Source organism: Castor canadensis, chromosome 11, assembly GCF_047511655.1.
Source record: "Castor canadensis chromosome 11, mCasCan1.hap1v2, whole genome shotgun sequence".
NCBI classification, from domain to species: Eukaryota; Metazoa; Chordata; class Mammalia; order Rodentia; family Castoridae; genus Castor; species Castor canadensis.
The window spans coordinates 123,290,095-123,316,838 of record NC_133396.1 but is presented as its reverse complement, the minus strand read 5'-3'; the positions used below and the strand labels follow the sequence as shown (position 1 = coordinate 123,316,838).

At 44.6% G+C, this 26,744-nt stretch overlaps 1 protein-coding gene and 1 long non-coding RNA gene across 2 annotated transcripts in view; both read right to left on the bottom strand.

Annotated features, from left to right (window-relative positions):
• Lamb3 (laminin subunit beta 3) overlaps positions 1 to 5,589 on the bottom strand; it is a 37,275-nt gene extending 31,686 nt beyond the window's left edge. The window contains exons 1-3 of the mRNA XM_074048425.1: positions 5,129 to 5,589; positions 3,756 to 3,824; positions 2,818 to 2,972 (exon numbers count right to left, since the gene is read on the bottom strand). Coding sequence (XP_073904526.1) covers positions 2,818 to 2,972; positions 3,756 to 3,786 — 186 coding nt within the window. The 5' untranslated portion in view covers positions 3,787 to 3,824; positions 5,129 to 5,589. The remainder of the gene's footprint in view (positions 1 to 2,817; positions 2,973 to 3,755; positions 3,825 to 5,128) is intronic.
• A 5,062-nt stretch (positions 5,590 to 10,651) lies between these two features.
• The window catches only part of LOC141413949 (uncharacterized), a 111,003-nt gene continuing 94,910 nt past the window's right edge, over positions 10,652 to 26,744 (bottom strand). Inside the window, exon 3 of the long non-coding RNA XR_012439006.1 lies at positions 10,652 to 13,863. This is a non-coding gene — a long non-coding RNA (uncharacterized lncRNA). The remainder of the gene's footprint in view (positions 13,864 to 26,744) is intronic.

The following is a 26,744-nucleotide window of genomic DNA, read 5'->3' as shown; positions in this document are numbered from 1 at the left end:
GAGTACGAGCTGGTAGAGAGGGGTGAGGAGTCAAAAGGTATGGAGTAGGCACTAGGAAGACAGCTCTTCCTCATGCCACCCTCATTTCCAGCTGTGGATGTTCAGTATACCTCCTCCTCTCCACTTAAGAAACCCAACAATTAAATGTTTCTATCAGAAATATAGGATTCAGCACACACCCAAAACTTTCCTATAGCTAAAGGGAATAACAAGAGCTTCTCATGAGGTATTATAACAATTAATTCATTTAAAATTCTTAGTATGATGCCTTCAACACATAATGTGTGCTTAAAAATGATAGTTACCTTTAATATCATTTAAGAACAAAATAAAGATTAAAAGCAGAACTCAACACAGCAAAAATCTGAATTCCTACTTTTTATCACATAGCCACTACATCCCCCAGAAAGGATTCAGGGTACGTCCACACAGAGGACTAAAAGGGAGTCTCTATGGCTTTAGTGTGTACCTTCACCGTTGGAAGCTGTGGGCTCAGAGAAAGTTAGGCATATAAGGGAGAAGGAAAGAGAAATGAAACAAGCAGAGAGGTGAATTGCAGAGAAGAGATGCTGACTGCCAGCAATCAGCTCATTCCTAAAGAATAAAGCAAAGGAGGGACCTTAAAGACCACCTCGGCCAACACTCACGGAAGAGGGAAGAGAGCCTCTTGGCCAAGGTCATACTACAAGTTAATGGTAGACCTGAAATTACACACCACCCCAACGTGCCCCTATTCCCTACTCTTTCCAAAGGCTACCTGGATTTATTTCCCTTTGCAGAAAAAGAAAAAAGACCAAATCTTCTCAGCTTTCACAGTAGAAAAATAGCTAAGATTTATTCATCCCCAAGGTTGCCAAAGTCCAGACTTCTCTTTTGCAAGCACCCAGTTTTGCTCTCAGGGGGCTGCTTAGAGCAGAGAAGGGATTTGGCTCGTGGGGACAGCTGAGAGAGGCAGAGAGCAGTCCAGGGAGATGCCAAAAGCCCAGGCCTAGCAAGGGAGAGGCTGTCTAGACACGTCTGGGAGTAAGCATGTATGCCAACATGGGGGCTTCTGATCTTCCTTTGCTCCCACTTCTAGAAGGCAAGTCAGCCTGAGGAAGAGAATGAGCAGAAACCTTCAGACATAGGCTCAATGGCACTTGATTTGGGGGAAGGGAGTAACTGAGGAGTGGCAGCTAAAATCGCTGTTGGCCTAGAAAGCTTAATTATGCCAGGTCCCCTGATTCCCTAATGCTATGGAGTAATCTGGACCCACAGGGAGTCCTCACCTTACCCAATCTTGTCAAATGGGATTTCCCACATCCAAGTGGGTGAGATGCAGAAACCACAGCATCTCTACTCCGCATATCCAAAGTCATTACCAGTACCATCTGTGATTAAAAATAGCCAGAAGAACACTGGGGAATGGAAGGGCAGTGAGGCCCAAAGGCCATATCAAATACCGCCTTCCAGGGACAAGGGCAGCCTGGAAGGGGGAAATCACTGACAACCCAAGCCTCCTTCATGACAATCAATCTCTCTTACTCACCTTCACTCCCTCCCTCTCTCTTTGCCCCCAAAGGCTGCAGAGACTTAGGGTGAACCACTCCTCTCCCATTCCCTTGTACAAGTCTATTTTGAGGGCAGCAAAATGAGGCACCAGGATAGTGAGCAAACTTTTGGTGATTTCAACTTTGGTAAAAATAAATAACAAAGAAAGACCCCCATGTACTTAAGAAGAAAAGAAAACCAAAGTTCCTACAAAAAAAGGTTCAGAGGCAATATGGAAGAAAAAGTACAACAGCTCTATGGAAAGGCCAACTGCCTAATAGGCAACATTAATAGATATAGCCCAAAGCATTTAGTTCCTGGATTTGTTTCAGCTCCTTTTCCAATTTATCAACTGAGTCTCTGGCCCTCCCTGATAACCTCCAAGCACTAATCTATATCTTTTACCAAGTCTGAATATTTTCCACCTAACCTGGGTTGGTAAAATACGGACCACCAAGATTAACAGATAAGTAAATTGGCTCTTTACACATGACAGTAGCAAAACATACACAATAAACTATGGCCTACTGTCATATATTCTCCTGTGAGCTCTGGTCTACCTATACTCCAACACATATTAAAAGTATGGTGGCAACAGAAGGATTGTGGCACAAGTGAAGTCATGCCATGGTAAGAACACCAATCAATGCACACATCCCAGCTCCCATGAGCAACCAGCCTTGTCTTTACCCACCCAAGATGCCATGTTAGAGACTATAAACCTAAGAGATGGGTATTTGTACCAAGAGTTGGAAGCCATCCTTTAGGCTAGACATAATGGTGCATGGCTAGAATTATAGTCATGAAAATGAGATAGGAGAATTACAGTATGAAGCTGGTCCTGGGAAAAAAAGTATGAGCCCTTATCTGAAAAAGATAAAACCAAAATGAGCTGGAGATGTGGCTCAAGTGGTAGAGAACTAAGTTCAAACCCCAATACTGAAAGGAGAGAGAGAGAGAGAGAGAGATGGAGAGAGTGAAAGAAAGGAAAAGAAGGAAAAACTATCCTTTTCCATGCCCAGGAGCTAAGAAAAGACTCCCACTTTATGCAGCGGAAGAAAGAAAAACCTATTCCATTAATTCTGAGTACATTTCCTCTTGATCAATCAACATGTAAATTCCTTAGAAGCAGTGATCTGGCCTGATACTTTTCAAGCACTCTCCCACTCCCCACAGTGCATGGGGCTTGACCTATACCAAGTACACTGTAAGTACCCACTGAACAAATGGCCAGCTCATCCTGTCCTGCCTTCCTCCAGTCCTGGAAACCATTGAAGCAGGGCCTACCTCTCCATGCTGGGTGCAGTAGGTCTCAGGTCTGGTCAATCCACAGGTAGATGAAGCTCGGAGAAACCGGGTCCTCCCAATGAGCAAGTCCCCAACAGGAGGATAGCAGGCCCCACGGGAGCAGGATTGTTGAGCACACAGGAAGCCAGGCAACACTGAAATTATAGGGGAGTACTGGGGTGCAGAACAAAGAGAGGAGAGTCTAGCAGGACACCTCAAAATCCTTCAGGGGAGCTAACATGGGCAAAACTGCCCCGTCTCCTCACTCATGCCCCCACTTCCTGGTAATAATGGTGGGGCTGAGACTGTTAGATGAAAGAAGCTGAGTTCACATCCTATAACCCCAAATGTGAAAAGGAGAGGAGAAAGATTGGCAACTTAAAAAACCATGTGGCACCTGTATGTGACTTTTAGAAAAAAAAAAAAAAGTCACACATTCGGCCATCAGGACATGGTCCATAACTATTTTTGCCTGCAGTATGTCTTCTGTCAGCCACCCACAGTCATTTGCGGAACATTGAAAGAGGCCTGTGTTATTTCTACTCCTTTGTCAACAAAGGTGTCCCAACCTTAATTTATGAGTTTCCAGCTATAGTTTACTGGCAAACTCAGAACACAAGCCACAGTGGCTCTGGAACCAGCCTGAGAGGAAGAGGATGGGAAATAAACTGTGCAAAGCCCTCAGGAAGCCACAAAACAAACTCAAGTAAAAAAAAAAAGACTCTTGGGAGCCTTTCAAGAGAGGCAGAGAAGCCTCTTCCCTGAAAGTCCTAAAGAGTGGGGAACTCCCACAGCCATCCCCATTAGGCAAGCATTCCAAACCCAAGAGACTACAAGGTGACAGAGGGTGCTCACACTGTTAAACTCTCTCCTGCCTGTGGCTATCATCTCCCTGTACTTACCAGATCCTTGGAGAATGAATGGGAAGGGATACTTACTGCAACACAGGAGAAGGAGAGATCTCATCATCAGTCAATGGGAGAGGGGATCCCCAGAGCGGACCTCACCTGGAACAGAGAGAGCAAAGCAGCCTGGGTAAAATGATATAACCTCCCAGGGCATACCAGCCCCTTTCCTTTTCTGTTTCTGGATTCCTGTTTCTTCAGAAGTCTCTAGCTAGTATATTAACTGAGGACATTTCTGAGCAGTGAGCACACTTTCAGCCAAAAGCTTGGAAAATGCCAGAGCCCCAGACCCCTGTCCCAGCTGGCATGTGACTCACAGGGTACCCTGGGAAAATTCCATCTCCTCCCAGATTTCAGCTTTCTCTTCTGAAATGGATGGCAAGGGGAATCCATCCTGTCCACACCACAGGGCCATATGAAGAGCATGCGGGGTAGGCAGGGGCAGGGCCTTTAGAAATCTAAAGCTTTGTTTCTGCCTCAAGAGAGAGAACTGGTCTTTCTCAGAGCTTGGACCAGTAGCCTCAACCTAGCCCAGCCTAAGTAAAAAGGTCAAAGTGGCTGACAGCCATTAGCAGGGTCTCCAACACCACTCAGGGCCCCAGTGAGGTTGAGGCTAGGATGACCATAATTCTTGGCTAGTTAGGCAACTGAGATGCAGTGGGGAAAGAGGTAAGCCTGGTAGGTTTAAGAAAAGCCAGAAGGGATTTCATCTGAACTGAAAGAAACTCAAAATGACTCCAGTTATGGACAGAGATTCTGAAGGCAGCTAGAAATGAAGATTAACAAGGTGTAAGTGGGGGGCTTGAGAGGTGGGTCCGTCTCAAGGAGGCATGCTGCATCCTGTGCTTGTAATGTCCCCCTTAGCCTTGAATTAGACACTAGCTCTGCTCCAATGACAGCCTCACACTCCATTAACTGAAGTGGAGGTCAAGGGTTGGCTGGGCAGGAGAACAGGAGTATCTAAGGGCATCCTTTATCCGCATGCTTGAAAAGCATTCTTTCCAATCCCCTCCCGGGAGAGTCAGGAGCCTAGGCTGGGGACATGTGGCTGGAGGTCCCAGTGCTGATGGTGACCTGAGAGAGGAAGCACCTCCTGATTTCCATACAGTGCTCTCTCTGCACTCCCACTCAAGCTAGAAATCCCCCAGTAACAGGCACTCTGAGCCCAGCCAGCCCACCCTTTCCACTTCTCCTTTGTGCTCAGCTGCAGATCTACACTGCTTTTTTTTTTTTTTATGTCACTGAGGTGCTTATCAGATGTAAAAGAGCTATCCAAACAGTGGCAGACATCTTAACCAAGCATTTGGAGGAGTGAATCAGGCCTTGCAACCAGGCCACAGGCACCCAGAAACACAGCCTCTCTCCGCCATCCCACCCCACAAAGCAGGGGAAAGCAGGGAACATACCTGTCCAGTGCTATCCTTGTTCTTCCTGTAGATCTGTAGATCGGCTCAGAGAGCTCCCCTGGAATGTGGGGGTCTTCTCTTTTGGCTCCACGGTTTTAAACAACAGCCTCACCTCTGGAGACTCCCTTACTGGGCGTAGCCCCACAGCAGGGCGGCCTCAGGAATCTGGCAGCTGTCACGCCCATCTGTCGTCATTGCACCCCCACCCCCAGGACGGGACTGGGCAAGTGGGTCTGTCCCAGAGGCCTAGAAGCACGCACCAGAGTGCCCGCCTGCCTGGGGGGGCCTGAAGGGCTGGAGGGGGGCACTGCGAATAGACAGCACCATGCAAATGTTTCTGATCATTAGACCAGGACTCCTGGAGTGGGGAAGGCCCCTGAAATTGGTACCAAGCACTCCCCAAGGCCAGGAGGGGTCTTGCTCTGGACCACCCAGGACAGAAGATCAGGTAGGGGGCACAAAGGGCAGAACTTGTATACAGAGTATACAGAGTGTTAAAACCTCAGATATGTCACTATGCCAGAAGGTGACTATGCCAGGGTCCAAACATCCAGGACCCTGGAAAGCACCAAACCCCTCTCAAGGGAAAAAAAAAAGTGGAAAATCCCAGTTTCGTGGGGAATTTGGGAGTCCTTTGAAAGGATCAGGAAGTGGTCAAAGCTCAACTCAGCCAAGGGAAGTTTAAGAGGCATGAACAGAGGAACTCTCCACACCTAGCCTCGGGGCTCCCTCAGCAGGGTTGGCAGGGAGCCCTGGGACAGGTAACTACCTGTGAGTCACTGCCCTGCTGCAGGGAGGGTGGCCTCTGAGTCCCTCCCTTCTGGGCAGGAATGCCAGCCTTGAGGGCCAGAAATCAGACCTGACCACAGGTGGTAGAAAGAAAGGCTGAAGTAGATCTAGACTAAGAAAGTCAAAGCAGACTCCCCCTGGCTCCCTGCCAGGCTAGAGAACACAGCAGCCTTTGTGGGACGCAGGGCTGACTCCTGGCTTAGGGTTCCTGGGCTTAGAGCCACTGTAAATGGCAGAAACAGTTGAAAGTCTGATCTCCTGGGACACTCTTCCCTCCAGGTTGGGTAAGGGGGCTTTTCAAGAGATCTGATCTCTATCTTGGTCCTGGAGAGCCTATACTGGCATAATTTTGGAATACTCCTTATCCCAAAGTCACAATTTAAAGTAGACTTCTTCACTGTCCATTCCAGCCAATCTGTCTCCAAAGCAGAAAGTTCTCTACCACTAGAGCCCTATGCCTGAGAAATTAAGGGTTTGACAGCTCTTAAGGGAAAAATATAGGATTCTGAGGCTCAAACTGGGTATGTCTAACCCCCAAGTTCTAATTTAGCACAAGTTTAGGTGTAATTAGCAAACGCACAATAAGTTTATTAGAAGTGTAACTGAAACTCCAAAAACCTTCTTGTCTTGCCCACTGTCATTATTCCAGTGAAATGTGGCTTAACTCAGCAATCAGGAGCCAAAACGAACAGCTTTCCTTTAGCAGCCCTCATGGAACACAGAGAGACCCCCATCAAGTCCCCTGAAGAGAAGAGACTTCTGAATTTTGAGCCCTCCCACATGGTGGTCTCTTTCTCTCCATCTCCACTTCCAACTCTCTGAACTCAAGACCAGGAAACTTTCATCCTCTGTCCATCACCAGAGGATGTGACAAAGAGCTCAATAATAATTAACTCAGCCCAAGAGAGCAGGTGTCGAAATCCCAGATCCTACACAGGAGGAGAGGAAGCAGGGCAGGAGTGGGGTGGGCCTCACCCTGAGTGGCTGGGGCCCTTTAAATCCTCTCCTTCCCATTCTGAACCCAGGTAAATAAGCGTGTGATGTCTCAGACTTCACAAGCTAGGGCAGGTCCTGGAGCGGTTTAGCTTCACAGGAGGGAAACACCAGTTGCTCTTCTTGGGCCTCCCACACACTCCCCATGAAAGTTCTGGAAGCTGCTTACGCAGACCTCCAAGAATAGCTACACACTTCGTGAACAGTGTCCTTCCCAAGTCGGGATCCAGTCCCCTCAGAAATTCTAGGACGCCAGACATGAGCTCTGGGGCGTCTTTAAAACTAAGCAGCCTCGAATCGTGCCCAACATTCAGTTAGGGTCTGACCAGAGATTCAGGAGAGATGGCGGGACACGGCCTGAGCATCTCAGCCTCCCCTCTGTGCACTCCTTTCCTCTCACCCTGCCTGTCACTCTCCTGCTGTAAAGCACTCATCTCCCCTGGAGCCTTGGCTCATTAGAACACTCAGGGAAGTGACAAACGAAGTCATCTTTGAGTCCTGTTTTTCTTGCATTCACATCAGTCAACCAGCAAATTCTGTTAGACCTCCCCTCTAAAAGTAACTAGAATTCACCTTCCTGGCTGACCCACTCTGCCCTTGACTTCTTACAAGAGTATCTTCACTGGTCTCCAGTCATGGCCAAACACAACAGTCTCTTCACTCCCCTGCTCAAAACCCTGCACAAGCTTACTGCGGGCCAAAGCCACAGCCCTGACAGAGTCTGTGAGGACCTACATGGTCAGAACCACTCTGCATTGCCTCTCTACCTCTACTACTTTCCCTTACTACCTTCACATGGTCTCTTTGCCATGCCTCCCAACTGCCAAGCCTGTCTCAAGACCTTTGTTACCTGTCTCACAGTTTTTAAGTCATCCTTCTGATTGGAACTTCTCAACAAGGTCTACCTTGACCACTCTATTTAAAAATCACAACTAACTTCTCTGCCTTGTATCTGTCCTCCACCCCTTGCATACCCAAACCCATCACCCTACGTTATTGGTGGGTTTTTACGCCTTTAATTTTTTGGCAACACTTAACACTCTTTAACCAACTATATGATTTACCTATTTATCATGCTTGTTTTCTAGCTTCCCCAAGATGTAAGGCCCAAGGAGGCAGAGCTTATCATTTATTTTATTTACTTCTGCCTTCCAAGTGCCCGGCACAAAGTAGGTACTCAGTATTTGTGAAATGAAAGGATTCACACTGAAGTACAAGTAACTCATATGCATCCTCCATGCGTTTTTGCATAGCTGAATCCTCAGAGTGGCCAGACTCCGGTGGAATGGATTTACTAACAGAGTAGCTCATGTATCAGCTGGCTACAGTGAGGGAGTCTTTTTGGAGGCATCTTCCCCAGCTTACCGAAATGTCACCATATTGATATAGGTGGCATCCTTCCTTTGCCTGCTAATCAGTCATTCCTGGCATGTCTCTGCTAAGTGTGGGAGCTACTAAGAATTAGAAGCTACTGTCTCCATTAGCCATCTGTCAGGCTCAAACCATGCAAGTTGCCAGAAACATCAGCCAAGATCTGATCAATGAGCAATCAAGGGGGGATAGAAAGCAAGGGAAAGAAGAGAGAAGGAAGAAAGGGAGAGAAGAGATTAAAAGAAGAGGTGAGAACCTGCTCTGAGCTGTGTCACTCAGGTATCGCAGGAAGGGGGTGCCAGGTGACTAAGACTCAGGCACCATCTGAATATAGTGAGTCATGACTGAGTCCTTGTCTGTGGGACAAGGTGGGCTCCAGCAATAACCCTGGGTATTTACCCTGTGAGTAAAGCTGCCGTGGCCCTGAACTGCAGCCATCCAGACAATTGGTCACCTCTTCTGTGTCCTTCCTGAGGAGCCAGAAAGAGAAAGCTGGCCAGGTATATTCCACAGGTGCAGATGGGAGCCAGCCAGAGGCAAAGGCCAGCAGTAAGCAGGCCAGGAGCCTAGCTACCTGTCGTAAGGTGACTCTATTCCACACCCTTCCCTCTCCCCCACCCTCACCTACCCAACCTGAATATCTTCTTAGCAAAAAGTCATACACACTAGATTGGGCCTGAGGTCTTGGAGAAATCGGGCAGTCAGCCTAAAATAACTACAGCTGACATTTGCTGAGTGCCCTTGGTGTCCCAGGCACTGTTCTAAGTAAGCCCTTTCCATGTATTAACTCATGTAACGCCCACTACAATGCAGTGGGGATAACACTTGGCTGTCCTTCTTTCACAGATGAATAAGATGAGGTCCATTTTCAATAACTTGGTCCCAGCAAGTAACCAGTGATTTGAGCTCAGACCAGTTTGCTCCAGCACTCTTGTTCTTAAACATTACATAGGGCAGAGGGTGTCCCACCTCGTCTATACATCCTGTCTCCACCCTCATTAATCCTTGGCCAGAGTCCACCATACACTGGACTTCACGTCTCTCAAACCTAATCAAGACCCAATAGCTCAAAACTTTCTTTTGTGCCCTGGTTCCAACCCTTGGAGCACTGACGTTAACTGGGGATCCAGAGGTGATACCGCAGCTGTAGAAACATCTAGAACAGACACCACCAGGTGCCTCCTGGGTTCTTCTTTTATTTTTAAGGATTGAACTCAGTGTTTCTTTCTCTACCATTTGAGCCACACCCCCAATTCTTTTGCTTTCAGTTTTCTTTTTTCAGATAGGATCTTGCACGTTTTGCCCAAGCCAACCTCAAACTGCAATTCTACCTTGCCTCCCTTGTAGCTGGTATGGTGTGTACTACCAAATCTGGTTTGCTTTTGAGATAGGGACTCCCTAACTTTTTGCTCAGGCTGGCCTTGAGCTGCAATCCTCCTCGCGTCTTAGCCTCTTGAGTTGGTTTTCCATATTGACACCTCTTCTGTGTGGGCACTGCTGGACAAGGTGCTGCCTCCATCCCTCCTCTCAGAGTCTCCAAACATATCAGCATGATTTCCCCCTCATGCTAACAGGTTGCTGCTCCAAGTGAGGCCAGGATCACACAAGCAGGAGTGGGATGACAGAGAAGGAGGCTAAGTGAGCATCTCCAGGAGCTGACAAAATCAAGCAAAGGCATGACAAGAGGATGACACACTCCCCCACACCAAAGGATGGGTCCCCTGACTTGAGGTCAGACTCCTGGGACACCTGGGGACCTCCATTCCTTCTGCTCTGACTAACCTGACAAAGTGCACCCCCAAATGGCTCACCCTCCTGAGAGGTATGGCCCAGATAGCCTACAGCCTGGTGAAGGCAGAGGCTGGGAAGAAGCTGACTGGCTCCCAGAGAAGATGGAAGAATATCTGGATACCCTACCACCTCCACCTGCTCCCCATCATTGACCTTCCTCCAGCGGACAGGCTGGCCCATCACCAAGCCCCCTTCTCCACCCTCTACCCCTCTACTGCTAACTCAGCCATTGCCCTCTGGGAATTAGGTCCTCAGGAACTAAGTCCAGACTGTGAACCTTGGCCACAGATTTGCCATGTAGAGCTGGTCATGTAGCCACAGCCCAGCCTCACCGAGGGGACAGCTGTACACCAATCTGAAGGAGCAACATGTAGCCACTGTGGTAGGTCAGAGCATTCAGGGAGAGGGAGACAGAGGCATTTCTGAGTGTGAGGTGGGGCATTCGATCCTGAGATCTGCTCCCCATGTTATCAGAGGCCTGCCCCGTGGAACTTTAAAATTCTAAATGTGATCCATGAGAGGACCCACTGGAGACAGAAACTAAATGCCCTAATGTTCAAATTGGCATTTGAGGGCTGAGTATGGAGAAATAGCACCTTGTGGTCTGAGAGGGAAGGGAGCAGGGTGCGGCTACCTGTCTGGAAACACCACCTAAAGGCTTTTAATCAGCATTTCTCACAGTGCCTGTGGCTGCACAGGGGTTTATGTATGGACTTGACCTAACTCCAACACTACTACTCATAGAAGCATAAACTTAGGAAAACTTGGGGCTGGCATTCCGCTCAAGGGTAGAGTATGTGATTAGCGTGCATGGGACCCAGCATGGATGCCACATGGGCACATGCACACACACACACACACACACACACAAGCCTTGGGCAACTCCCCCCACCACTCGGTTTCATCATTTGTAAATAAACGGATTGGATTCTTCCAGTTCTCACCTAGGCTACCCCTCAGAATTACTTGGAGAACTGAAAAATATCACGTACCAAGGCCAGACCAGGCTCACCCAGGAATTTCACTGGTTTGCAGATGAGCAGGGCAGTTCTGTGGGGCACGGTGGGGTGCAGCCATGGTGGGAAATATTGAAGTCTCTGCTCTCAGGCTTAGGACAGTAGCTAAAAGCTTTGTCTTTAGAGTGAGAGAGTTTAGGGCTCAATTCCCCGCTGGGGTGACAGAAGCCCCATTCCTGCAATGGGAACTGTGACAATTCGACTTCAGAGATACTGTAAAGATTAAGGGAAACAGCACATGCCTAATTTTTCTAGCAAAGTGCCTTGTTAGGTGATAGCTCCTCAGAGGTTATGTTTCCACACATGCATCACTCACAGGTGCTGGGTGCTGTTATCAGCAGTCTGCAGTTGTTAACAAAAAGCAAATAGCGCTCCCATCCAGGTGTTTCAGAACACACCTGCAGGCAGTGAGCTGGCTTGGGCTGCTCTCCTAGAGGACCCCCAGGCACCAAACTGAGGAGCTGCGTTTTATGTGGTCCCCCCTATTCCTTTGGGGCTGAAAACTCTACAGAAGCCTTGACTGGAAAGAGAGGCACTCAGGCAGGACTCACTGGGAGTAGGGCTATGCATCTGGCCTTCCTGATACATACCTCTGAGAGGACAGAGGTAATGGCAGGAGAGGGACTATTTACAAACACAGAGGGCAAAGGACAAAGAAGCAAGTGTAAATGTGACAGACGTTTGTTTTATGGCCTTTAAGGGATAGTAAAACCAGCCAATTGCATCATTCCTGCAATCTCATAGATGATGGAGAGAGGAGAATCCCAGTTACAGGCTGACCAGGTAAAAATGTGAGACCCTAATCTGAAAAATAACTAAAGCAAAAAGGGCTGGGGGCATGACTCAAGTGGTAGACAGCCTGCCTAGTAAGCGTGAGGCCCTTAGTTCAAATCCCAGTACTGCCAGAGAGAAACAGGTAATAAAAACAGAGTTGAACACCTGTGAAAGATTGTAGTCAACTTAGTCTGGATGCAGTGTGCAGCTGAACTCACACTTGCCTAGCAAGTTAGAGGCAGCACAGAAAGGTCCTTCTTCACTTGAGGCCTCTGCACTCACAGATCAAAGTCTGGTCAATCTCACATCAGACAAGGGTGATGAGACCTTACTCAAGCTAATTCTTTCCCCTTGAAACAGAATTCAAAGCAGACCCCATTCTGATCTAAAATAGTGATAAAAGAGATTTTTATAACTTTGGGAAGTATTTGTGAGATACTGTTAACTGTGGAGTGGGGATATACATAATACCAACTTATCTCTAAAGGGAAAAAAGTACTCAGAGAGAAATCAGGGAGAAATGTCCAAAATGTTAATATGTCATCTCCTTACACTTTTCTGTGAGCTCTCAACTTCTTCAATGAGCATATTTTAGTAGAATGAACAGTAATAGTGAAGAAAACAGTTTCAGGGTGAGAGAGTGGCTTGTGCCCATGACAGGTCACCTTTGAAGAGTCCTTCCTCTCTCTGGCCCATTTTACTTCTTCCACTGAACCCACAGGCTGCCTGAGAGTTCATTCCACAGTTATCTAAATGGACGTAGAGCTTGTAAAATGCGGATTTCCCTTCTTAAGAAGTATTGCTTCCAGGGCTCAGTGCAGGAGTTACGTCAGAAGAGCACTCAACTCAGTGCATCAGTGAGCACACCAGTGAGCATGTGAAGGCAGAAGCAAGAAGACAGGAAGCAGGGGGAGGGCTGAGAATGTGGCAAGTAACTTCCAGGGCATCTTAGCTTCCTGTTTTGTAACTGCTCGTGTATATTAAAGCTGACCACAAACAGAGTCAATTTTATTTCATCTCTATTTGGAAGAAAAAGAAGTGAAGATAACTAAAATTACTACCCCTATCCAAAGGAGACTCCTGCAGGCAAGTCTCCCAGCTTAATGCTGCCTGATTCTAGTCTTCCCATAGCACGTTCAGAAAATTGTATCTCTAAGCAGTTCCCTTTGTTCAAGTAAAAAAGTGTATACATATTCATGACTGTGATGTCACATCTCTATCTCAGGTACATGCACGACCCCCAACAAGAGACCATAAGCTCCTGGATGTAACTCAGATTGCCACATTAAATATAAGAATTCAGTTAAAACTCACTCTCAGATACAGAAGGAGTTCTCTGGTTGTATATGTAGGCTCCAAATAATGGTACAGGGCACACTTACACTAAATGATTTTTTACTCTTTGTATGAAATTTCAAATTTTACTGAGCTTCTTGTCTTTTTATTTGCTAAATCTGGAAGCCTCACTTGTAGTGGGTTGTTCACTCAGTTCCATAATTTCCAGACCTTTTCTAACATGGTCATCTTCCTCTAGCAGGTCTTCCTTTTGCCAATAATCCTCCTAAAATACAATGCTTAGAAGTGGACAAAGGTGCCCTGGCTTCCAGATGACTTGACATTATAATGGCGTCCTCTGGGCCTGGGCCTCTTTGTCACAGGCCACTCCAGGTGAAAGACCAAGGGCTGAACCAATGGTACAGAGGTGAGCCTGTCCCTCCACTCTCGGGCGACTGCATGTGCATTTCCTGGACATTATAGGTTGTATTTATCCTTTATTTGGGATACTATTCTAGAAAGAAATAGCTATGGCTCAGTGCTGTGGCTGCAATCCTAGTTACTTGGAAGGCTGAGATTGGTAGGATTGTAGTTCAAGACCAGTCCAGACAAATAGTTCAAAAGACCCCATCTTCAAAATAATCAGAGCAAAATGGACTGGAGGTGTGGCTTAAGCAGTAGAGCACTTACTTTGCATGTGTGAAGTCCTGAGTTCAAACCACAGTCCTACCAAAAAAAAAGAAAAAGAAGAAGAAAGATAAAAGGAAAGAAATAACTGTGTTTTCCTGAGAAAATAGAAGAGAGTATTTTTCAAACTCTTCTATGTATCCAGTTTCAATCTAAGTACACCAAGCCCACATTATTCACAGATATATTACACACAGAAATATAATCAAAAAAATTGTCATATTGAATAATTCGTAGAATGTGACACTGAGGCAGACTAGACTTTAGGGAAAGTTCAGAACTTTTAAAAACTGGACAGCCTGATTTAGAGTGCCTCTGTGATCCCTCTCTTACCTACTCCCTCTGAGCCCAGAGAGTTCCATTTCAATCACAAATCCTTTGTTAAGTTAAATTGGAGTGCAAATTTCCTCCCACATGGACTTGGGGTACCTGAGAATTAGCACAGGTGTATGCCTGAGTCACCCCAAATCCTCCCCCTGTCCCTGAGACCATTGGAGGAGACTGGAGTGATGTGGGTTTTCTCCCCACCTCCAAGTTCAGGATGATATAAAAATGACCTAGAATAAAAATTCTTCCCTTTTTTCTTGCATGCGGCACCTCCATTCTGCCTAGCAGGGATCACACCTGTTAGCCCCTTTTCTATAATAAAACTGTTATTTCCCTCACTACATCCACCATGTTTTCTGCTTGGATTCTTCCTCCTCAAAGTGCAAGGATCAAAATCTTCAGATTAGAATCATCAGCGGCTTCAGCAACACTTCAAGGAGAATGGAAGGAAAAGTGACTGTGGTGAATGTTCTCAGATCTCTCCCCTCTACCGCTCCCCCCCCACAAAAAAAATCTTAAAAACATAGACCATGAGACTTCTGCAAATCACAGCCAGAGGGCAAATCTCTATGAGCTGGGTATGCCACTCAGTCTCTAAAAGAAAAACCAGTGTGGGAAGGGATAAATAACAAAGAGAAGATTCTGGTACTTCTGGTTTGACCAGGACTTTCCTCCATTTTAGCTCTGAAAGTTCTGTGTCCAAGGTAACCCTTCATTCCCACGCAAATTGAAGCAGTTGGTCACTTTGGTTGTACAGCAATATTTTTTTCTCCCAGATAGCTTTCAGAAGTGTTGTCTCAGATGATTAATTAAACTCTGCAAGAAGACACAATAACCTGAGAACATAAAGTTGCTCTGAGACCCAGAACAACCTGGATGGAAATAACACATGGGAATAAAACTCTTCCATGGGAAAGCACAGGGAAGCTCCTGGATGACACTGGCCCACCTGAGCAAAGCAGCCTGCTTTGTGGCACAGTTTGAGATAAGAGCATGCCAGTGTGGCTTTGTTCTGGAGAGGACCCACTTCTGCAGCTTGCCAGATAGGGGGCTCTTCCCTACCAAGTCACATCAGAGATCATGAACTTGGAGATATTTTAACGATCTCAAGTCAGAAACTTCAGATTTAAGTCTGTCTCAAGTCAGAAACTGTGGGTTTCCTCATCTTGAATTTGTGCCGTTCTTAAATCATGTGAGCAGACGCACATGTACCTTTGCCCTTTTGCCTGCTGCATTTTGTTGGTTTTGGCTTGTACTATGAGTTGCATTTGGTATGGACTTTGTCCTGCACATTCTCAAACATCTCCAGGTTAAAGTCAACAAAGTCCCTAGCAAGGTACTCAGAGTCCAGCTTAAAAAGTTGCCTTTCAGCCCAACTCATACAGCCCCCTTCACACACGTGCTCTGGTCCAGTCATCCGCTACCTTGACCACAATTAGGTTTGATTCATCCAACTCTCCCTGTCTACACTGCACTATCTGCCTCATGTGAACTTGACAAAATCCTAATCTAAGACTTATGTCTGATTCCTGGGCCAAAAGTGGCTTCTTTGGTATTTCCTGTGAATTCTTCCCACACAGGCAGCAGACCTTCCTATACAATTCAACCAGCAGTTGTAAATCCCTTGGTGAATAGCTCAAATTTATATACTTATGTCTACTCAGAAGTAAACATAATTACTTTTCATTGTTTTGTGATTTGTTCACAAATATAGAATGTAAACTCCTCAAAGTCAAGGATATCCTTTGAGCTCATAGCTTAGTGTTTGCACAGAGCAGAGACTCAACAAATAGATTTGGATTTATTAGTATGGATTCTTGGGACAAGGAAAATCCTAATTTAAAAAAAAAATATTGCTTGAAGAAGATGATGCCATGAATATCACCAACTATCTTTCTTTCTCAGTACTCCTCTCCTATTCAGAAAAAGAAATTTTTCCCTCCAAGAGTTGGACTCTGAGGAATTTCATGAGTTGATTCACTCATCAACAGAATTCCAAGCCTATGTAGCCTTCAGTTGAACACCAACTTCCTATTCTATCTGCTATTGCTGGTGCTTAGGAGTGAGAAGATCAGGACCTGAGCTGATATTAAGTTGGTATTTAGAACTGAAATACTTATGGAGTCGAGCTATTAGGGATCTAGGCACTGCAAGCTCCAAGACCCAGCATTTAGAATCTTGAGAAGTGATGAAAGAGGAGCACGTGGATCTGGAGAAGAGGGGACAGGTGGACAGAGGGTCTTAGGATGCAAGAATTCCTAACTATGTTTAGGGATTCTATGTCTCTCCCAACAAATCAGGGGACATGTGAAACAGGTCTGTCAGTCTTTGCTCTTCTTGTGCTGCCAATGATGATGTGTTCACTGAGAGTTTCAGGCCCATCCCAATGAGTGCCAAGCCTAACAGCACACTAAAAACCCCCTTCCAATGGTCAAATGAGGTCCTGGAATATCTATTTCCTTAAGTCCCTTGCCTGGGGATCAGCAGTGTCCCAAAGACAAATATGAGCATTGACGGGAACATCTCTCTTCCATAGCCCATCTGTGTGTCCAGTTTGTTGTGTTTCTGGGTTTCTCTCCAGACCTTTGACAGTGCCTCTTATCCCTGTGGTTGTTCTGTGGGCTGGATCTGGGATCTGAATTCTCCCAGCAAGTCAGTCTGTACACTGATACCCCTGCACTCCCAGCTTCTGTCTGGTTCTCATCCTCAGGGACTGACTTTTCTTCCAGTTCATCACATGTCAGCAGACCCTTCTGACATTTAACCTAGAAACACGAAAACATCCAGAACCATTCATTCACTCAACAAATATTTATTGAGTGCCCATCCAATGCCAGACATCAAGAGACACAGTAGTAAACAAGCCAGGCACAATCACTGTTCAGTAGAAGACTACTATCTCATGGGACACAGGCATTAAACACATAATTACCAAATACTTTGTTAATTTTGCAACCAGAGTTACCTCAATTCCTTCAGCCATTCAAGAGTCACTCTTTCCCCTACTACCCAATAATAATTCTAGGAATTCTAAGGCTAGATGTTTGCATACAGATTCATTGTAGTTCCTGATACCCACAAACACTTGTAGACTTCTTACAACCATTTTTCCATGCTGGCCCAGCTTCTCCAGCCTCGTTTGAAACCATGAGCACATGGTCTTCCTTCCATTCTCCAGAAATACATAACTCTTGGGTTTAAGAAACTTTACTGGGTATGGTGGTGTAGACCTGTAATCCCAGCTACCCAGGAGGTGGAGGTAGGAAGATCAAGAGCCAAGACTGGCCCAGGCAAAAACTCGAATCCCTAGCTGAAAAAAATAACTAAAGCCAAAAGGGCATGAGGTACATCCCTTGCCTAGCAAGCAAGACCTTGAGTTGAAACACCAGTACCACCAGAAGAAGGAGGAGGAGGAGGGGGAAGGAGGAGAAAGAGAAGAAACTTTACTAAAAATGTTGAAGTAACACAGTGAGATTACAATAAAAAATAAACGCTAACTTTCTTGTCCCTAGAATCCATCCAACATTATATGTGTTCCTGCTGCCTTCTCCCTCCTTGACTCTGAGCTTTGGATTGCTGGAGTCAGGATCCTCCTCTGACGCAACTTCCTCCTCCCTTTTGTGAAACTTCCTCCTCCCCAACCTAGGAAGGCAGCCTCTTACAGGGTAACAATCCCGGGCTGGCTGATCTGCCTTGAGATGGACCTGCTTGCTGCTATTTGCCATGCATCAGCCCATATCCACTCATTCTGGAGAGATTTATTGAGCACACTGTACCCGGTATTGTGCTAGATGAGGAGGATACAGCAGCAAACAAAACAGGACAAGGAGACTAAGAACTAAATCATACCATTATCGTTTCCTATGCTATGGAATAATTTTTAAAAGATGCTAATGATAGGGGTCTTGAAAGCATGTTAGAAAGGATGGAGAAAGGATGTTAGAAAGGATGGTCTCTCTGAAGAAAGAGGTGACATTTGGGCCTGAAAGGTTAAGGGCTAAATTTCTGAAAACCAGCTAACTAGGCCATCAAAATTCCTTTCAAAAATTTTTCTTTCCATTATTTTTAAAAAGATGGGAATTGAGTACTTTATGAAAAATTAGAATGCCGTAGGTCCCTTCCTATACAAATTCTAAAGTTTAATATTGTTTTTATTTTATTTCCATGGAAAAGAATGAGTATTCAATCTTTTTAGGGATCAGAACCTCTGAACTCATACTCAAACCCCAGATGATACCAGGAAGGGTTGTTGCAGGCATAGGAAGAGCAAGCACAAAGGCCCTGGGGAAGAAAAGAGCTTAGATTCTTCTAGGGGTTGCAGGAAGTGATGGGAACATCATGAGCAAGATGCTGTTGACAGCAGGGGTGGAGGAGGACAGGCAGGGCAAGATCACACAGAGGGATGGTCTCATCCCTAGTTATGTATGAGAACTCCTTTGAATATTTTTTAAATTTCTGATGCCTAGCCCCTACTTCAAGAGATTGAAATGGTCTAGGATGGGGTTGGAAAATTGATTTTTTTTAAGTTCCTTGGGAACCAGGCTGAAGTACCACTGACATGGAGTCTGTGACTGTCCATGTCCAGAGGACAGAGTACTCAGTGATGAAGAACATGGAACCTGGAAGCAATCTATTTTGAATCCCATCTCTGTTTCTAATGCACTGTGTGATCCTAGGTACCTTGCTTAAGACTTTTGTTCCTCAGTTTCCCTATCCACCCTGTAGAGTTGTTTGTAAGGTTAATGTTAATCCAGGTCTTATAAAGCACATATTAAGGATGCAGTGACTTTTGGCTCAAGCATCCTTTATTATTCTTGGCCTAAGCTGGAGGTAATGAAGGTGGAAGAAGTGGATAGAATCAAATTATCTATTGGTAAGCAGAACTGGCAGGACCTGTCAGAAAACTGGATGAGGGAGATGTGAGAAAGAAAGGGATAAAATGGCTTCCAGTTGTGGGGTTCTAGCAATTGAGTGGAAAGTGAGACTGTTTTCTGAGATGGGAAAGACTAGCAGAAGAACAAGTTTTGAAGGAAATAATCAAGAATTCCATTTGGTAGGTATTAAGTTAATGACACCTAACAGATAGTCAAAAAGAGACACCAGCTAGACAACTTAATGTGTAAGCCTGGAATTCAGGAGAGATAAATTTCAGAGTCATTAACATATAGAACTGTATTGTTCAATACAATAGCCTCTAGCCACACATACAAGGTTATTTAACTTAAATTTAGACTAATTCATTAATTCAGTTCACCATTCACTTTAACCACATCCCAAGTGCTCATAGCTAGTGGCTACCATATTGGACAGTGTAGCTATGAAACATTTCCATCGCTGTAGAAATTTCTGTAGGGAGCACAAAGAGACTCTCAAACTGTGGGGCAGTACAAAACCATCTAGAAAGTGTTCACAATTCTGGGGTCACATCAAAATCACCCCAGGAATTCAGACTAGATTCCTCTTGGGGTCTTCCAGGTCTTAATAGTTGTTTAAAAAGCTCTTAGAATGATTGTAAAGGGGAAGCAGGGCTGAGAGTCCCTAATCACTAAGGACGAGGTCACAGAGAGCCCTGGATTGAGCCAACATTAAGGGCAGTGACTTAGCCATGTGCTGGTGGCTCATGCCTGTAATCCTAGTTACTCAGGAGGCAGAGATAAGAAGGATTGTGGTTCAAAGCCAGCCTCAAGCAAATAGTTCTCAAGACCCTATCTCCAAAATACCTAACACAAAAAGGGCTAACAGAGTAGCTCAAGTAACAGAGTGCCTGCCTAGTAAACATGAAGCCCTGAGTACAAACCCCAGTATCACCAAAAAAAAAAAAAAAGAAGGGGGCAGAGACTTCTAATGCAAAACAGGTCACACTAAGGGGAGGACACTAACAGTAGGGGGAGGGTAAAAGAAGGGAGTAAAGCAGGTGAATATGGGTGATGGAATTTCTATACAAGAATGAATATAGAATTTTTAAACCTGTTGAAATAACCATAGGAAGAAGACTAAGGTGGAAAGGAGAAAAATGGAGGATGAACCAATTCAGGTTATAATAGATAACCAAACAAAAATGACTTTTTTTCAAAAACAAAGTACAGGAAGGTAAAACAGGTCCTGTCTAAAGGTTGGTACAGTGGGAGGGGGAGGATATAAGGAAAGGCTGTAGGAAGTGAATATCATGAAAATATTATTACTCATATATGAAAATGGAAAAATGACACCTGGTGAAACTATTCTAGAAATGGGAGAGTGGGAATAAGGGAGGAAAATGGAGGGGGTGAATTTAACTAAGATATATGGTAAGCTCTTTTATAAACATCACAGTGTACCCCCAGTACAACCATGATATGATAATAATAATTTTTTAAAAAGGGCATTGACTCAACCTTGGATGTACATTGGAATCACCTGTGATGTTTCTTTAAAAAAAATTTTTTTTTATTTGGGCTGGTGGAGTGGCTCAACTGGTAGACAGCCTGCTTAGCAAACATGAGGCTCTAAATTCAAACCCCAGTTCTGCCAGAAAAAATTTTATTAGTGTATATTAATTGTTCAAAGGGATTTCATTGTTATAGCTCCATACATGTATATAATGTACTTTGATCAATTTCATCCCCTCTATTGCTCTTTCTTATTCTCCTCTTCCCTTTTTAAAACAATTTAATGGTATTTTATACATCCGAATAAACTGCTTTGATCACATTCATACCTCTCCTTTTTCACCCTCTTCTTTCATTCTTTGTCCTCCCTGTGGCTCCCAACCAGAAGATGGCCATTTGCAAGCTAGCAAGAGGCCAACTTAGTCAGCAAGATCAAAGTCGATCTTGGATTTCTAGCCTCCAGAATCAGGAGGAAAATAGACTTTTGCTCAAGTCACCCAATCTGTAGTATTATCATGGCAGGCAAAAAGACTAATATGCTCACCTTCCTCCTTCTTGAATGATTCTGAATGTTTTTTAAGTCCTCAGAGCTGTTGCCCAGTCTCCTGCTCAATGATAAATTCTGATTAGTCACTCTATACCAGTCATCTTAGCCTGTCCAGGCTGCTTTAACAAAACACTTTCAACTAGATAACTTATAAACAACGGAAATTTATTTTTCACAGTTCTAGAAATTGGGAAATCCAAGATGAAGGTACCATCAGATTTAGTATCAGGTGAGGGTTTACCCTCTGCATCATAAATACCACCTTCCTGCTGTATCCACACAAGGCAGAAGGGGCAAAAGAGCCCCCTCGCCTCTTTTCTAAAGGCACTAATCCCATTCATGAAGGCTTCACTATCATATTCTAATCATTTCCAAAAGGTTCCATCTACTAATCCCATTACATTGGGGATTAGATGTCAACATCTGAATGAGGAGGAGGCACAAACGTTACAACAGTGGTTTGAAAACTTGAGCATACATCAGACTTGCCTAGAGACACAGATGGCTAGGTTCCTGTACAGAATTTCTGATTGAGTAGGTTTGGATAGGGTGCGTGAATTTGCATGTATTACAAGTTCTCAGGTGGTGCTACTGGTTTTAGGGAGAATCTGAGACTCATTGGTCTAAGCACATTATGCTAATCATTTTCTTCATAAGTAGTATCACAGATGGGTATGAGACCCAGTTCTGGCCAACAAAGAGGACTTCTGGGGGATTCTAGGTGTCGAAGGACAGAATTACAATATAAGGGTTTTAATTCTAGAATCTGATAACACTTCATGCCTAAAACAGATTAAGTGTTCTGATAAGCCTGAGCAGAAGAAGTTGGTTATATAGACAGAGAAGACTGCAAAAAGTAGAAATAAAGAACAAAAGCGGATTGGTCACCTCAAAGTTACTTTCCTTGTAAGGCAGAGACAGGAAGACAGATCACTAGAAAAATAACTGGTTAGTTATCATCAGGTTACTTCCAGTTACTTCCTTCGTGAAAGGATTAAAACACAGGGAATCTCATTATCACACCAACTGAAACTGGCCTGGCTGGGAAATGTGACTACTATCACTCCAATCCTGATTTCTCAGAAAGCCAGATAAACAGCTTAGTTTCGGCTTGGTGATTTGGAACTCTTAGCATGAGTGACTCCATTTTGATTTGTAGCCTGGTCTGCCCAGTGCAGGAACCAGTCTAAAACAATGACTTACTATAATCTTTACTCTACATTGGAAAGATTTCCTTGCTGATAAGAGATAGAGTGACTGGAAGCATGATTCAAGAAGTACAGCATTTGCCTAGCAAGCTCAAGGCCCTGAGTTCAAACCCCAGTACCACCAAAAGAGAAAAAGCAACCTCTGTTTTGGAATGTGATGTCTGGAATGATGGGAGCTAGACTGTGGCAAGCCTCCATGCTGAAGGTGCCCTAGAAGAAAGAGAAAGAACCTAAAGTCTTAAGAGGGTCAAGCTACTGAATTAACCAATCCTGGAATCCTTGGGATAAATATATTTTTATTATTTAAGTCATTTTGAATTAGATTTAGTTATTTTGTAATCCCCCAAAAGCCTAACTTGTTCATGAACCCCTAAAACCTTAAATGAATGAGACAGGATGAGATGGAGGAGCAGCTTTGTACAGAAAGAATCAGGGATGCTTCCATGTCTGTGTGAGAGAAGGCAGAGCACGTGGGTACTGATGCAATAGATTCAGTGGTTGGGAGAAGAAGTAGCCCCTATCAGATTCCTGCTATTTTTACCAAAGCATGACATAATGGGAAGAAAATATAGCCAGTTTGTGAAGATGGGGAGAAAGTGTGGGAAAATGTCTTTTTTTAGAGAATAATAAAAATAATTGACTTGAGAAATATAATATGTTATACCTAAATACCCTTTTAAGATTTGCCCTCTTAAATTAAACAGGCAACCTGACTGGGTGACCAATTGCTTGGCTACAGGTTTGTACAGAGCAGAGAGCAGATTCCAACCATGACTGAGTTGTCCCAGGTGAATCTAAAGAAATAGTGGGGAGCAAAGGAGTACAGGGCATCTGCAAGGAAAGGCTTATGGTGAGGGATCATCAAGTTTAAGCCAGGTTCTCTCCAACCTGGTCAGTTTCCTAGCCAGGCCTCACCAAGCTTTGAACTGGTTTTCTTCTGACATCACAGCAGAAACTCCAAGTATGCTGCACATATTCATTTTGTACTGCTGCAGAGCAAATGACCACAAATTTAATAGCTTTAAATGCTCATTTATTAGCCCACAGTTTGTGGGTCAGAAGTCTGGATACAGCAGCTCAGGTCTCAAAAAACCAATGTCCAAGTATTGGACTGAGTGCTCATTTGGAGCTCAAGGTCTTCTTTCCAGTTCACATAGTTACAGAATAATTCATTGCTTTGTGACTACAAAACAAACATCCTATTTTCTCGCTGACCATTAGCTGTGGGCCACTCTTAGCTCCCAAGCAGCTACCTACATTCCTTGCCACATTGTCCCTCCACCTTCAAAGTTAGCAGTAGAACAACTATCATTTTGAATTCCTTATTTAATCTCTTCTTCAAGAAGAACCCAGGTCCTTTGAAGGGCCCACCTGAGAGATTAGACCCACTTGGATGAACTCCCTTTCTTCAAATCAATTGTACCATATAACAACCTAATCATGGCAGTGACTATTCCACCATTGTCACAAGTGCTGTGAATTTTGCAAGGCCTGTAACAGGCAGCAGAAATTCAGGAGGGGGGCATCTGAGAATCCTGCCTATCACATTATAAATGAGTTTTTTATACCAAGAAAGCTCCTGGCTTTGATTCTAGATCTGGAGAAGATGGAAATATTTGTAATGCATGCCCCAGGAACTGAATTACTCTGGAAGATCTGCTTCACCACCAACCTTGGACAACCACAGGTATTTCCTCACTCCCCAGATTTCTACTCTTTCCCTTTTACCTCTGTCCCCTCATGAATTGACCTCTCCCATTCCCCAAATCTCAGCCATTCAACTCACTGAAACCTTTCAAATCCACAACTCCAGACCCAACTTTTTTGGGGGGAAGGGAGGTGATTGGGGTTTGAACCCAGGACCTCGGACTTAAGTCTCACCCACAGCTCCCAACCATGTCTAGGTGGGAGTGAAGGTCTCCATGGGGAAGTGAGAAGACAGAGATATTTGAAAGATGAGTAAGAGTTCTCCAGATGAGGAAAAATGGAGAAAGTGCCCCAAATAGAAAGCACAACATGAGAAGGACCGAAGTTGTGAAGGAACAGGTGATGTGGCTGGCACCCACAAAGAAAGGGTTGAGAGAAACCTAATGACACTGTGAAAATAGACAAGGACACAGTCATGGGTGGCCTTCTAAGGCATGGTAAGAATCTGGAGCATTATCTAAGAAGCAATGTGGAAATCCACTGAGAAATCTGAAGGAAACAAAGGACATGATGAGTTTGCAATTAACTTTTAGACTGGATTGGAGGGAGCATAGTGAAGTAGTTAAGACCTCAGGAAGAGATAACAGCTGTAAAACCATGCTAAGAAACCAGGAGATGATGGGGGCTTAAATTCAGATGTAGCAGAGAGAATGGAAAACAAATACAACCAACAGATATCTAAGAGGTAGAATGACAAGCCTTGGTGATGGTTACAAGAGCAATGACAGAGAGGGAAGTAAATGATGGACCCAGGCTTCAGACGTGAGTTGCCAGGTGGATGGTGACTAAGAAAACTGGTAGTACAAGTTTATGGGGTAGAAATATTGGATTTGGTTTTAGACATGGTAAGTTTGATCTCTCCAAGACACTCAAGTTGAAATGCAGGATAGAGGATGGGATATACAGGTCTAGAGTTCAGATGCTTGTGTTATATATGAAGAAGCAGAAATAGAAGCCCCAAGAGTGAACTAAATCACCTAGAGAGGACATGCAGAACAAGAGGAGATACTCCAGGACTCAGTCCTGAGAAATGCTGCCATTTATAAGCCAGATGAAAAGGAAGGTATTGGGGAGTAGGTTAGGAGGAAAACTGGAGAATATGGTGTCACCAAAGTCAAGGAGAATGTATTTCTAGAAGAAAGGAGTGGCCGACAGCTCCTAAACATCACATATGAAGTGATCATTTACATATTTGTTCATTATCAGGCTCCAGGCTACTACTTCCTCCTCATTCTCTAGCATTTCAAAAAAAAAAAACCCATTCTTTATGCTGTTAACACCAGTCTTGCCTAACTGCTCTTGAACTGTGCAATGCTTTCTCATGCATCCTCCCCCTTTCATATGCAATCCCCTCTTGTTCAAGGCATCCTTCAATCCTGAGCACCACTGCCTCCTAGAGTAACCTAGTAAACACCAGTCCAACTTCTAACATCCTAAGCTACTCAAGAATCATTCACTCTTAGGCCTTCTTTGACCATCTCCTTCCCAGTGGAATCAATACATTTCTCATTGTACTCTATTTGTTTACCTTTCACATATTTCTACTGTTTGATTCTACTAGTACATTGCAATAACTTGTTTGCATGTCTGTGTCCTCTTCTTGACTATAAGCTTCTTAAGGGCAAGAGTAGTTTGCATTCTCCTTTCTATAATTACATTTAACACAGTGTTTGATGCACAGATGGCTTCAACAAATGTTTTTGGATCTTCCTGGAAGCTACCTAAATGTAACTCAGCAAGTGTAAGTGTCCTGGCTGGGATAAGGGATCATGAGAATTGTGTATATGTAGCAGAAAGCAAAAGCCACCTAATAATAATTGCTAGCATTCATTTATTGCTTCGTTTGTGCCAGGTACCACTAAACCCTTTACAGAATTACATTCATTCAGTCTTCACCACACCCCACTTAATAAGGGTTATAACCACTCTCACTTTACAGATGAGGAAGTAGATAGAGACCACAGAAGTTGATTATCCAAGGTCAGACCCTAGAAAGTCAGGACTTGAATGAACCCCAAGTCTGCTCAACTCTAGAGTCTTATACTTTAAGTCTAGGTAGCATTCAAGCTTAGGGGAGTTCCCTGTGTTGCTTCAGACTTACAAAGCACATTACTGCAATTCAGAAGTGCTATACAGGCAGCAAGGAGTAGATCCTAATCACCCTACCCAGCACAGGGCAAAGGTCTCAGCACAGCCTGCCTGCAGCAGCTGGTGGCTCTGCTTGACCAGGAGCCATGAGGAGCAAGAGCTAAATGCCTACAAAGGGTCTGTTCCTCAGTGAAATGTCCCAAGGGCAGCTTGAAGGGGTGCCCCAGAGTGAGCCAATGACTCAATGCCAGACACTAAGTTGGGAGTGGAAGTGAAAGGTGAGGAGGCCAGAGTTGAGGGAATTAAGCCAAGTTTCCAGGTCTTGAGCAATTTCAATCCCAAGGCTCTGAGCCAAGGATGGGTCACTATGCCCAAAATAATCTCCCAAGAGAGTCATAACTGGTCACTTAGCAATATCTATCCCAGCATTGACTGCTAGGTCAATATTGATTGGGCCCCATTACATGTTAGCGCCATGAAAAATAGAAAGATTTGTATTTTCCACAGAGATGAGGCAAACTCACAAGAAACAATGAGACAACTATATAAATCAGTATGCAATCCAGTGCCAACCTGTGCAGCAGGAACCACAAAGGCAACTGAAATTCACAGAAAGGAGAGATCAAGGTGTGCTGGCCTAGGTAGTGGTGGTTTCTTGGAGCTCGTGAACTTGAA